We start from the raw sequence: 13,394 nt of genomic DNA, 5'->3' as shown, positions 1-13,394 counted from the left end.
CCAGTAATGTGCACAACTCTTCTATAATAATATTTTGTTGTATACCCAATTGAATATTAGCTAATAACCCATTTTCTATAGCGATGTTTGAACAAAAATTTAAATAATTTTATATTTTGTTGAATTTACCTGTATTTACCTGTAATTAAAGTCACTTTGTGACAAAAATTTTGGTATAGAATTGGTTGAGAACCTTTCGTTAATTTATCTTCCAAAAATCACATTAATATGTTGATAAATAAAAAAGTTAGAGTTGTTTAATGAAACCAGCCTAAATTTATGATAATGTTAGAAATTAATTGAAACACATAAGGGGTGTAATTTGGTTAGAAATATGGTAACGAAAGGGTTAAATATTGTAATTTTCCATGCTTACCTGTAAGCAGTATCCTATATCTATTTAATGATTCTTTCATTAATGCTTCAGTAAGAATATCAAAGCCTTAGTTTTACTAAGGTCTAAATGACCAAAATATTTCTTGGAGTTGTTTTCTGTATTTGTAAATAGGATTATAATATTAATCTATTTAATCTGAACTAATGCTGTCTAATCAATGCATCAACATCATTCTAATGTCTGCTTTTCCATGCTTGCATGGATCAGATAGAATTCTTTGATTTCCTACAACTGGTTGCCCTTCCTGTCACCAACCTTCACCTGTTTCTAAGCAAGGGAATTTTTCCCCTTGGCCAGACATGTTTGTCATAGAAGACTGGAAACAAACATCAGCATTTGCATGACGGTGACAATTACTTACACATATGCAATATCATGACAAGTGTGCACATGAGCACATATCCATTCTCACATACACACACATGGTAAGCTTATTTGCCCTAGATGCCACACATTGAAAACTGAACTTGAAATACCACATAGTTGTGAAAGAAGCTTCTTAACCAGCCAATCAAGCCTGCATAAATATTTCTAAATCGGTTTTTGATGCTCACTGCATTAAATATATTATTTACAGTTTGTCTGCTGTGGATTGGAGTGTAAGTTTGCTAGCCTGAAGTATGAAAATAAATGTCTCGTCTATACCATAAATGAAATTATCTGATTGTCAGATCCACAAGTTTTTGACAACTCACTCTTAAATTCTGTCTGAACAAAATCACATATTTAATCTTAGACGTTTTTTATAATCTTGTCATAATTATGCAAATTGATGAGCATGAATAGTTTGGAGTCAGCCTTAGAATTTATGTAGTAGTTTCAGAAATTTCTCCAGTTCCTACCTAGTCAGTCCTTATTTAACAGACTTGATCAAAGGTGTTCCGTTACCATCCTATCATTTTGTATACCTAAGGCTACATTGTTTGATATCTTTCTTTTTAAGATGGTATGGTGTAATTTGAGGGAGATTGGCTGCAATGTTGAGAGTACTTTTGGTCTGTGTTTCTATAATTTTACACAAGTGAGAGAATTAACTTTGGTTTCTGTTTGGGAAAGATTATGCATGCTGTGCATACCTGTTCTTCAATGTGTGCTCTGTGAGCTGAATTATCTGAAGATGTCTTTGTATACTAGTACTTCTGTAAGACATGCAGTTGCATTTTGGTGCTAGATTTATGTTATTCCTATTTTCAATCCTATCTCGTTAAGCTATCAGGTTGGCTTTGTTTTTCATACAACTATAGCAACTTTACCAGTGGAGAAATTTTTTCTCATGAACAAGGTTATGTCTAGTACGTATCAGTATGGAAAAACCAGACATAAAAATGATGAATGGTAAATTTTTGATTATACTTCAATATACATTCTAGTTAAAGGATAGATTGAACCAGAAAATTTTTCTTTTCTTGGTTTTCTTATGTACCTATACATCGATCCATTAACTCACATAACCTGTTTCTCTTCAAATCTGCTTTTTATCACCATATTCTAAATATGTGTAGCACAATTAAATACCTTTTGTCAGAATTAATAAGTTATGTTCTTGTTGATATTATTAAGTTTTTTTAATAATTTTGTAGGTGGATTATATAGAATTTTCTGTTACTAGTATAGGTCTTTGTTTGGCTTTATCTCCTAATATAATAATGAACATAGTGTTTTTATATATTTGTCCAGGATCACACTGGATGTGGAAGAGGAGAGAAAATAGTAATTCAGTGAAGAAGTAGTGAGAGTAATAGCCCTGACTGAGAGAGAGTGAGAGAAAGAAAGGGGTGATTGATGAATAAGAAAAGAAAGGGTGAAAAAAAAAAATCAGTGTTTCAACTCTGTGTGAGTATATGTGTGTGCGTGTACAAGGGAAGTATGTGAATGTTTGTATGTGTGATTATGTACCTTATATATAAAATACTGCAATTAGCTGTCATTATTGATGGCACATTGTCAGCTGGTGTAAGTATAATACTCAAGAATTATTTTCAATGTGATATCTGCTAAGTTAATGGTATTTATCATAATTTCAATGAGGTGTTTTAGGTTAAATTTCATAAATGTTTCTGGAAGGCTCTCATTTAAACTTTTCTTGATCTGGTGGTTGTACATTTAATAGATATACTAGTTTGTCATCTCTCCAGCTATGTGTACAGAGTTGAAACTATTTCTGAGTGTGGCTGGAATCTATAAAATCCCCCCAACTTTCAAACATTTCACCCTACAACCATATGTACCACAAGCTGTTTAAAATTGTGAAAGGTGGCTATAGTTGTTTGGAAAATATTGACACACTTATTGCTTGAGACATTAAGATTATTGCACACACTTGGGAGCAGTTCAAACCTACATCCATCTGTAAACTTTAGTAAGTATCTTAATATACTGACTGCTCAACCAATGTTTCTTCAGTAGGTGCTTGTGTATCAAAAATGTACTGTTTTTGCTTGCAAAAAAATGTTGATTTTATATGTATGGAATTGTATTTTAATATGGGTTTCAATTTTAATGTTTTCAGTTATTGTGTGATGGATTTTTGGATTATCTCTGGAAAAAATTCAGCAACCCAAATACAGAACCAATTTTCCGAGTAACTTGCAGTTCTTATTTGGGGAGTTTCCTTGCTAGGTCGAAATATGTACCTGTCAGGTTTGTTTCAGTTTCTTACATCTCTATATTTTGTGAGCAATTCTTTTTACTACAAACACATTGCTTTCATTTACTTTCTCTCTTTTGCTCATTAGAGGTGACCTGTAAAAGGCACCCATGCTGGTGACCTGTAAACAGCACCCAGTACACTCTGTAAAGTGGTTGGCGTTAGGAAAGGTATCCATCCATGGAAACCAAGCCAAAACAGATTGGAGTCTGATGCACCTCTCTGGCTTACCAGTCCCAGCCAAACCATCTAAACCATGCCAGCATGGAAAATGGACATTAAATGATGATGAGGTGCAATTATCAATGGGCTTTAAATGCCAGGAATAATTCAAAGAATCTATGGTTGAACCCTCTATTTGGCTTTGTAGTGATTCTTTTGACCTAATGCATTATTCTACTTAGTTGGATCTCTACCTGAAAATGTATTCTGCCCTCTCTTCAGTGTTAGAAAGGGTATTTAGCTGTTATTTTTGTGTTGTTTAAATGCTCAAGGTCTTTAAAAAATTTTTTATATTTTATAGATTCTGTGGGTGAAAATCTAGTTAGAATAAGAATCTTCAGTTTTTGTTTTCAATCCATGCCCCTCTATCTCTTTTCTAGAAGCTTGCTCATTGCACTCTGAACATCTGTTGCACTTTCTATTCTTGTCATTGGTGCTGTGTTTATGTAACAATATCTAACCCTTCATTGTCAAACCTTCTACTTTGCCATATGTTAACTTGAACACTTTCTTTAAATAACTTGATTCAAAAAACAAAGGGCTCCCTGCATCTACGGACTAAACTTCTATTGGTTGGATGTGGTAAAATAAATGCTACTGCTTTTTGATAAGATTAATTTCTATTATATTGGTGCTATTACCATACTTTTTCCAAATTAGCAATATTATGAAGGATAAGAAAATGTAGTTAGGTGAAGAAAATGGTTGGGAAGAAATACCTTCTATCTTTGCAAAAGTTAGACTATGAAACATTTACTGGAAGAATTATGAAGGCTAGTTGGAAATAAATTGTGTATGATTAGCTGGAGAATTGGAACTGAACTGAGCTGAGAGTGAGTTGAAATTCGACTATTAGTAAGAATATTTAATGTGAAAAGGTGATGGATGCGGGTTAAAAATGTATTATGTACTGACGTTAGAAGCTACTTATGGAAGAGGGACGTGAGAAAAAGTGGTGAGGTCAAATGACGGCGATATACTTCATGACCGAACTCTCCTCCACACATACAAGCGATGTAATGAATGTTAAAGCGTTAATATCACAATTGACGTCCAATATATTAAATTAATAAAAGACAAATGTAGGGGAGGTAATAGCCTGAGTAACATTTTTTTTTACTATTATGAATTAGCTCCCCTAATTTGAAATACTATCATCTATCAATTTTTAGGTGGTTTGAAACTCGAATCACATTCTAGTTAATAGACTAAAGATAAAATGCCAACTATTTGCATTAAAGGCTAAGCATATTTTATCCTTGTTCATGGCATATTTGCCAGAAATGAAAGGACTCAATGCATGTAAGCTGAGGCCAAATTCTTCCAGAGTTGAGTTTGATTCACATTCTTCTCCATACTGAATTACCCTTCCTTTACATATCTATGACCGTTAGCCTCTGTTAGGAATCCTTACTTTACAACGGGGAATTAAATGACACGAAAGACAGTACAAAACTAAGCGTAACTTTCAGTAGTAACTATGATCAAAAGCTGTCATTGTTGTTTCTGTCTTCCAAACTTGTATGTCCAATAACATAATTGAGAGTGATTAACCCAACTACACCTCATCAATAACTATTTCTTACAATTGTTATCATTTCATTATATTTTGTATATATTTCTTACATTCTTAAATTTGTGAGTAGATTTGAGAGATGGAAACTGTAAAAAGATCGTCATGTGTGTGTGTGGTGCATACACACACACACACACACGTCTGTGTGCACGTGTGTATTTGTTTCCTTGTCTTGGCATTGCATGATTGTCATGATTGAGTGGCACTGTCATTTCCAATATTCTGCAAAGATATGACAGGCCATGGGGAGATATTACCTTGTTTGGAAACAGGACAGGGTTGGTGCCAGGAAGGGCATTTGACTATAAAAAATATCTACCTCAATAAACTCTGTCTAACCTATACAAGCATGGAAAAGGGGATGATATGCAAATATATATATATATATATATATATATATATATATATATATATATATATATATATGCACATACACACATATAATTATCATTTTATTCTATTTTTCCCTGCTTGTATGAGTCAGGAGAGAATGTTTGGACAGTTCCTGTTACCAGCTGCCACCTGTTTACAAGTGAGGTAATAATCTCTTGTTCTACTGAACTACAAACAGCTCAGAGACATGCTTTTGTTTTGGACTACAAACAAATGACACCACCAAGAAGCATTTGTGTACATCGGTGCAAGAGTGGGTGTGTAGTAAGTAGCTTGCTTACCAACCACATGGTTCTGGGTTCAGCCCCACTGCGTGGCAAATTGGGCAAGTGTCTTCTAATATAGCCTTGGGCCGACGAAAGCCATGAGGGTGGATTTGGTAAGCAGAAACTGAAAGAAGCCCGTTGTGTGTGTGTTTGTCCACCCACCATAGCTTGACAACCGATGCTGGTGTGTTTACATTCCTGTAACTTAGCTGTTTGGTAAAGAGATTGACAGAATAAATATTAGGTTTACAAAGAATAAGTTCTGGGGTTAGTTTGTTTGACTAAAGGTGGTACTCCAGCATGGCTGTAGTCAAATGACAAACAAATAAAAGAGAAATGCACACAGATTCACTCACATATACAAATAAATATATTCACATGACAGGATTCTTTCAGTTTCTAAAGTTTTAGTTGGCCTGTAGTTATAATATAAGACACTGGATCAAAGTGTTATAGGGGGACTGAACCTGACACCATGTGGTTGGGTTTGCACCTAAAGAAAAAAAAAAACGTTTGAAAAAATTAATGCCCTTCTGTTTTATTTTTGTGCAACTGTAAAAATGAACTTTGCAAAAGTGCATGACAAGAGAAAAAAAAATCGAAAGTTATTGGTAATAATGGTCTCAAATTCTGTCACAAGGCCAGCAATTTCGGGGGAGGGAGTTAGTCGATTACTGGTACTTATTTTATTGATCTGAAAGGATAAAAGGTAAAATCGACCCCTGTGGCATGTTACTACTGATATAGTATAAATATAGTAAGACGTAGTACAAAGGTGATGTTAAACTGTCATAAATGGTGCAAGGGAGACAATATGTATTGCAAGATGATAAATATATCTTCTGTTAGATATTAATTAATTGATCATATCTATCTTGCATCTAGAATTTCATGCAGTGACTATAGTGACTGATAACGTTCAACTTCTTGTTCAAATCGTTCATGTTTTAGACCAAAGTGACCATTTTATTGGCGAGGCAAGGAGGACAACACAAATTACAAAATTGATGCGAGTGTAAGTGATGTCAAGTGAAAAATGAACCACTGTTTTAAAAGCAGTGAACATTGTCCTTCAGAGAACAGACATAGGTGACTCTGGCAGTGCTGCATCTTACCTTGTTGGTAATTTTCTTTCTAAGTAACATTGTCCACTCTGTCTCATTGAGAAAAAGGCCACTTTGTTCCTTCACCCAAATGGTGTGAATGAAATCGAAATTTGTTAGTCATTGCTGACATTACACAAAATTCTTACTGCAATATTTTATACATGTAGCCTTGTTTATCATTAATTCCTTCATCACTGATCTGGGATAACATAGTATGCTCAATTGTGAACTATGTTTTGCTTGTCATAGGTTGATCTGTGATAACACGGGCTGGCAATTAGTCAAAAGTTATACTTGTACTGCAAGAAACATACTCCAGAGACCATCCACAATGCTCACCTACCCAGAATGCACAGGCTTTTGCTTGTATTTACATGACTGTTCTGCAAGGTTGTGCGTCTTTCATAAAGATTTACATTATTGCACCCATCAACATGGGTGCAAGTACATAAATGAAAGATACCTGATCTTAATAAATGATACAAAGAAGTGTATTCTACCTAGAAGAAAATGTCGAGATGATCAAAAATATGTGATAGTGGAAACTTTGCTTCTGTGAGTTGTGGGTTTGGTGTCAATGAATCTATCTATCAGTCATTCCATTTTGGAAGTGCATGAAATTGATTCATTTATCACCTCATAATTGAAATTGATTCATTTATCACCTCATAAAGAAGGATACACTCTGAGTAATTAGCATAGAATGGGACTTTTTCATATATAATTTTTTTTCTTTTTTACGAATACAGATCCCCTCCCACTTGCCCCAGGAGCCACACAGTGGGACGAAACCCAAAGCATGTCCTGTAAAGTGAGCTTTTTAACCACACATCCAGCCATGCGTATACACACGTACACATACATGCACTCACACACACTCACACTCAGTTGGTTTCTGTTCAGTTTCCATGCACAAAATTTCATTCATAAGCCATTAGTCAACCAGATTGTGATAGTGAAAAAGTATTATTATTTTCAGTATTTTCTTTATCTTCTTTTTCAGTTCTTTATTAGTATGCCTTGAAGTATTCTGTCAGTGGATTCACGACTACATTGATATGGCTAGTAACAATAAAGACAAGAAACCAGCATTTCTTAAAAACCACGAACCATTTTATTATTTATGCCAAGCTGTATTTTATGTATTTGTCTTCCGAGTTCGTGACATTCTCGATTCTGAAAAAGGTAAGAATAATGAACTGCTTTTCTATTATATCTATTATTCTATTACCACTTTATTTGTCATAGTATAATTATGAATGTATAATACAGACAAAGTAATATTTTGAATGCAGTATACTGTGAAAACAGCAGAAAGATTGGGTATTGTACCCTTATAAGATGTCAAAAGCTGCTAGCAGGCAGCCATGGGACTTGAACCTGCACCTCTCAGATGCTGGCTGAGTACTCTACCATTAAACTGAACTGCCCACTGACAGCAATCTCCATCAAATTAAATTCTAAATATGGCATTTTTGGACTGCAACAACATATGTAAACAAACTTTTTTTGTGTTTTGGGAAGCATTGAATGTATTTCATATTATACAGACAAAACTTTTTCCATCTTATAAAGGTAAAATAACCAGTCTTTTTGCTGCTTTTGCAGCTATACTACATTTGAAATATTACTTTCTTGTCTGTATAATTCGAAACACATTTGGCACTTCCAAAAACAAAAACAAAAGTTGTTCACATATGTTGATTATGTGTTTAGTGTATGATATATATGTACATAAATATGATATACATATATATCTATCTCATCATCATCATTAAGTTGACTATTATGCCAATTAGACTTAGTGAATTTGTAAAGTAGTGATATTTAAGTAGAGATATGGCTGTGTGATTTGTGAAGTTAAGTTTTAGGTTCAGTCTTCCTGGGTCAACCAAAGCCATGTGAGTGGATTTGGTAAGTGGAAACTGAAGGAAACCTACAGTACAGACTCCGTCACATATATGTAATGTATGTGTTTGTGTGAGACTGACTTTTTAAGATGTGGAATAAGAGATCCTTTACTTGAAAAACTGGTAAGGGTTAGCAACATAAAAAAGACCTTCATCTGTAAAACAATGCCTTAATATATTCCACCTAACCCATGCTAGCATGGTAAAATGGCTGTAAAACAAATGAAAGAATGGTATATATGATATCATTGTCCTCATTTTACATCTGTTTTCCATGCTAGTAGAAATTAAGCAGGTCATTAAAGTTTGAGTTAGTTCTTAATCTGAATTACCGCTCTCCTAGACAGGTTAGAAAACCATTTCCCATTCCTCTGGTGCCTGGCTCATTAAGCAGAGCAGAGAAATATGTTCAAAAGTTTGGTTAAGTTTCATATTTTTGTTTGCTTTCATTTTATGCTTACAAAGTTAATCAGTGCCACAACAAAATAACCCAGTCCTTGTGATGTGGTGGTTTATTTGCCTGAGTGACTGAGAACTATGTCAGCAGAATGCAAGTTCCTGGTAGGGTTGTCTATGCTGGTCAGGTCAAAGCATAGAGGGCAGACTAATAAGGATCACTCCTTCCCAGAGGTAAAAATGGATTTGCATAGGGCAGTGGCCCTTAAACTTTTTTTTTTTTTGTAGCTCCCACTCTTTAAGTAGTTGTTATGCCCAGCACACACCTAAGTGGCAAATGCAGTATCATGACTAAACTAAATTAACACTGATGATAATTTATAAATTTTACTCTAAAAATGGATTGTATAAGCTTTTAACAGTGAAATGATAAAAAATTAATAAAGACAAAAGTTGTAAATTTACTTTATACATTATAAGTTAATGACTTCCCTGTGCCTTATGAGATCCCATTTTATTTTAATAACCATTACTAGTTTTTTATCATGTATTATATAATTACTACTATAGGTAAAATTTAGTATGTTAATTATGTTACCTCATTGCCCCATAAAGCCTTAATGATTCCTTTGATATGCCCAGTGCCCCCTTCAGGGTAGCATTGCTCATGTTGAGAGCTTCTGGTGTAGGGTCAATAGGAAGCATGAGGAAGACCTAAAACCAGATTTAGTGATAAAATCAAAGAACTAGTGGCAGAGGTTTTGCAGAACTGTGCAGACTGGCACAGGAAAGAGATAGGTGGAGGGCTATAGAGGCTTGATTATTTGAGCTTTCCATCTGGAGAGAGAGAGAGAGGTTTCTTGCAGTTTCCTTCTTCCAAGAGAACTCACAGAGCTTTGGTCAGCCCAAGGCTTTAGTAGAAGACACTTGCTGGGAACTGAATCCAGGACCATGTGGTTGGAAATCAAAGTTTCTAACCATACAACCACCCCAATTTATATAAAATAAGTTGTTGTTTATGTATTGCTTTTTTTTATGTCGTTAATCTTATTTTTCTATCCCTGAAAATCTTGCATGTGTAACAAAGAAGTGTTTTTGTGTGGTGCTTATTTTTTTTATATTTTTGTCCCTGTTCTAAGAATTTTTTTTTATTATCTTCTTTCAGCCATTAGAAGAGCTCTTAGTTGGAATTTTCAACGTATCATCACCTGCTATTTAAATCCTTTGAAATTTTGTATGCCCCAGCTAGTGAACAAGTTTGCTTCAATAACTGAGTATGTAAACTCTTTTTTTTTTATGTATAATCTTTTTTTATATTGCAGAATGTTTCCATTTCTTTACTTTGAGAAAAGCAAGCAAAACTGTTATTATAATTGTTTTTTATTATTATAATTCATTATGTTTTGTTATCCATTTTGGTGAGGACAGACAAAAAACTTAACAACGCTTCATCATCATTGTTTTAACATCCACTTTTCCATGCTTGCATGGGTCGGACCCATCAATGGGAATGTTATCATTGGCTGAGCTTGCTTTGATATTCAACTAAATTGTTACAGAAATAAGAATTTGAATCGTCTTTTCATGTCCATTATTCAGTGCATACTGCAGTAATTTCTTCCCAATCATCATCCAGAAGCATTGCTTTGAAATTGGACCCTGTCCATACCAGACTCTTAAATTTGCTAATTTTTTTTTTTCCTTTTTCTCAGTATATAAACTGAGCTACAGAAAATTTTGTCACCCCAATGAGTGAAAAACTTTTTAAAGCCTTCAATTTATTACTGTTGCCCTTACTTCAAAACTGAATATTGGTTTTTATAATTACCTATGTCGCATAGGTAAACTCAGACAGCCTACTAGTGGTGCATATAATCTTGCTTGACAGCTTAAGAGAAGCAAAACAACTGTCGTAGTGTATTGAACGTATGCTCTTGATTTTATATCATCATCATATAATTACCCCTTATAATACTTCTTACCGTTTCCTTCTTCCTTCATCAATCACACAGGATTACATGTATGTTAGAGCAACACTCCACCTCTCTCTCTCTTTTGTAAAGAAAGTTGTTACTCTTGATATCAGCAAAGCTCTTAGTTGCATCTAGCTATAGAACCTTTTGGTAGAACTATTTGCTGTCACTCAAATCCTTGGTACTAGTTTTCTGACATTTGTGCTAAAGCATCATAAATCAACTGAATATTCTCTAGATACCCAACCCACAAAGCACTGTATGTTCCTCCTCATTTTGTCCATCCTTTATCCATATGCAGCCATGAGCTAAAGAGGGAATGTGTGATAGCTTGACCTGCTTGAAATAGTAATCAACACCCACACCCTATTTTTCTACTCAGGTTCTACACTCATATTCTTGTTACTTGTGAGTATACCCTAGCACTACACCATCTCTCTTCTGCTCTCTCTTCCACTTATGTTGTTTCCTACTCTATCTCTCTCTTTCTCTTTCTCCTCTTGTTTTTCTTCTGACTAGGTAACTGTCTCCTTTACATCAGCACACGTTTCTGGCCTCTTTCTTGTACCTCTCTCTCTCTCTATTTCTTTTCTCTCTCTCTATCTTTTCTCTCTCTCTCTCTCTCTCTCTCTCTCACTGGTTAACCACACACCTCCTCAGTAGCAAGACATTTATTTCTGCCTCGCTATTTGTTTCACTCTAACCTTTCATCATCTGATTCCTCTCTGTTGTGGTGAGACGCCTACTTCTGTCTTTGTCACACACTCTAACCTTTCATCCTCTAACACAAGTTCCCCTCCTCAAATGCCTTGCTCCTCTCGTAATTCCTTGTCTTGTGAGTTACTTGGTTACCCTGCCAGTGCTGGTGCCACATTAAAAGCTGGCACCACGTTAAAAGCCCACACTATAATGTGGTTGGTGTTTGGAACAGCATCCATCTGTAAAAATCGTGGCGAAACTAATCTTGCCTGTGCTAGTACCATGTAAAAAGCACTGAGTCCACTCTATGGAGTGGTTGGTGTTAGGAAGGGCATCCAGCCGTGAAATCTCTGCCAAAACAGATACAGTAGCTTAGGGTAGTTTTTCTACCTGGCCAGCTCCTGTCAATCGCCCTACCCATGCATGCATGGAAGATGATGATGTTCCTCTTCCTTTCCATCTGAAGAAAAAGATACATTGACTAATGTAGTGCCTCATCTATAAAAAGACAAGATGGTCATGGCTTAGATGCCTTCTTTTGATCTACTTGATCAGAGATAACTTAATGGCTAAACGTTATGGAACCATAATGATTCCTGGCATGTCTGCACATTCTTTTAAAAAGAATACTTTAACCCTTTAGCATTCAGATTACTCTGTCTAATGTAATACCTTGTATTCACATTGTTTTGAATTAATCCTGCATGATCTTGTAGCTTTGAGATTTCAATGATGTGATTACTTATTTTTAGAATGGTATGGTGTGAGAGGCAGATGTGGCCAGTTTGAGCACAAGATGAGTAGAACATTTGGGCTGGATATGGCTGGTTTTAATGCTAAAAGGTTAAAAACTTTCTGCAATAAGGACCTAACTTAATCTTATTCAACTGCACCAAAGCTTGGCCATTGCGTATCTCAAATAAACCCATAACATTATTATACACTGATATATTTGGACTGGGGTCCTCATTTCAGTTGTTATAGGTCCCAACATTTCAGACGTTTCTACCTTCTAGCTTTCTTCAAGTGCTTGTCATAGTCATTACTATTTTCAGAATTTTGAATCCTTCATTAAAACCTGTCTTTAAATGCTCTCAATTAATGAATGAAATCAATCTGGGCAGCAGAGTCACCTGATTGATAGGTTATCAGGTGGCTAACTGGCTTCCTGAAGTTGGAGTTGCAGATCAATAGGAGTTCTGCAGGAGCCTAGTTCCCTCTTCATTTCTGGTACCAACTTCATGGCCCCCATGTACACCATGGAAGATACCAGGATGCTGTCCGACATGCCCATAAAATCTCCAGCCACAAAGATGAGATCATTGTCACTCGTCTTTGAGGTAACCTGCAGAAGAATATCATAAAAGTGATCCTTCTGTTCATTTGATAGTCCTGCTTGTGGGGTGTAGGCAGAGATAATTATAGCTATTCCATTCTGCAAGACTAGCCTGAGTTTAAGAACTCTATCGCACACCCTCACTACCTCTATGACCTTATTTCTCTGCAAGAAGTATGCCCACACTCCCTATTCATCACTTACCTTTCTAGAAGAGTTTATACCTATGTGCAGCATTATATATATATATATATATATACATATATATATATATATATATGTAGAGGTCATTATTGGCTTATACCCACAGTTGGTTCTGACTGACTGGTTGTAAGTCGATTTGGTCGTAAATCAGCCTATAGGCCTACATAGTTTTGTTTCATATTTTTACATTCTTAAGGTAGATTCTCAGGGAAAAGTCACACAACATTCTGTATTATACCATTATACTGGCATTAGTCAAAAATTTTGGA

General features: G+C 35.2%; 1 protein-coding gene across 2 annotated transcripts in view; it reads left to right on the top strand.

Annotated features, from left to right (window-relative positions):
* LOC106882567 (RNA polymerase I-specific transcription initiation factor RRN3) overlaps positions 1-13,394 on the top strand; it is a 57,305-nt gene that overhangs the window by 23,904 nt on the left and 20,007 nt on the right. For both annotated transcript variants that reach the window (XM_014933287.2, XM_014933294.2), the window contains exons 11-13: positions 2,907-3,037; positions 7,611-7,792; positions 10,079-10,187. In XM_014933287.2, the coding sequence (XP_014788773.1) occupies positions 2,907-3,037; positions 7,611-7,792; positions 10,079-10,187 (422 nt within the window). The remainder of the gene's footprint in view (positions 1-2,906; positions 3,038-7,610; positions 7,793-10,078; positions 10,188-13,394) is intronic.

This window comes from Octopus bimaculoides, chromosome 6 (genome assembly GCF_001194135.2).
Source record: "Octopus bimaculoides isolate UCB-OBI-ISO-001 chromosome 6, ASM119413v2, whole genome shotgun sequence".
Taxonomy (NCBI): domain Eukaryota; kingdom Metazoa; phylum Mollusca; class Cephalopoda; order Octopoda; family Octopodidae; genus Octopus; species Octopus bimaculoides.
Note: the sequence above shows the minus strand (reverse complement) of the source record. Positions and strands in the feature narration are given on the sequence as shown.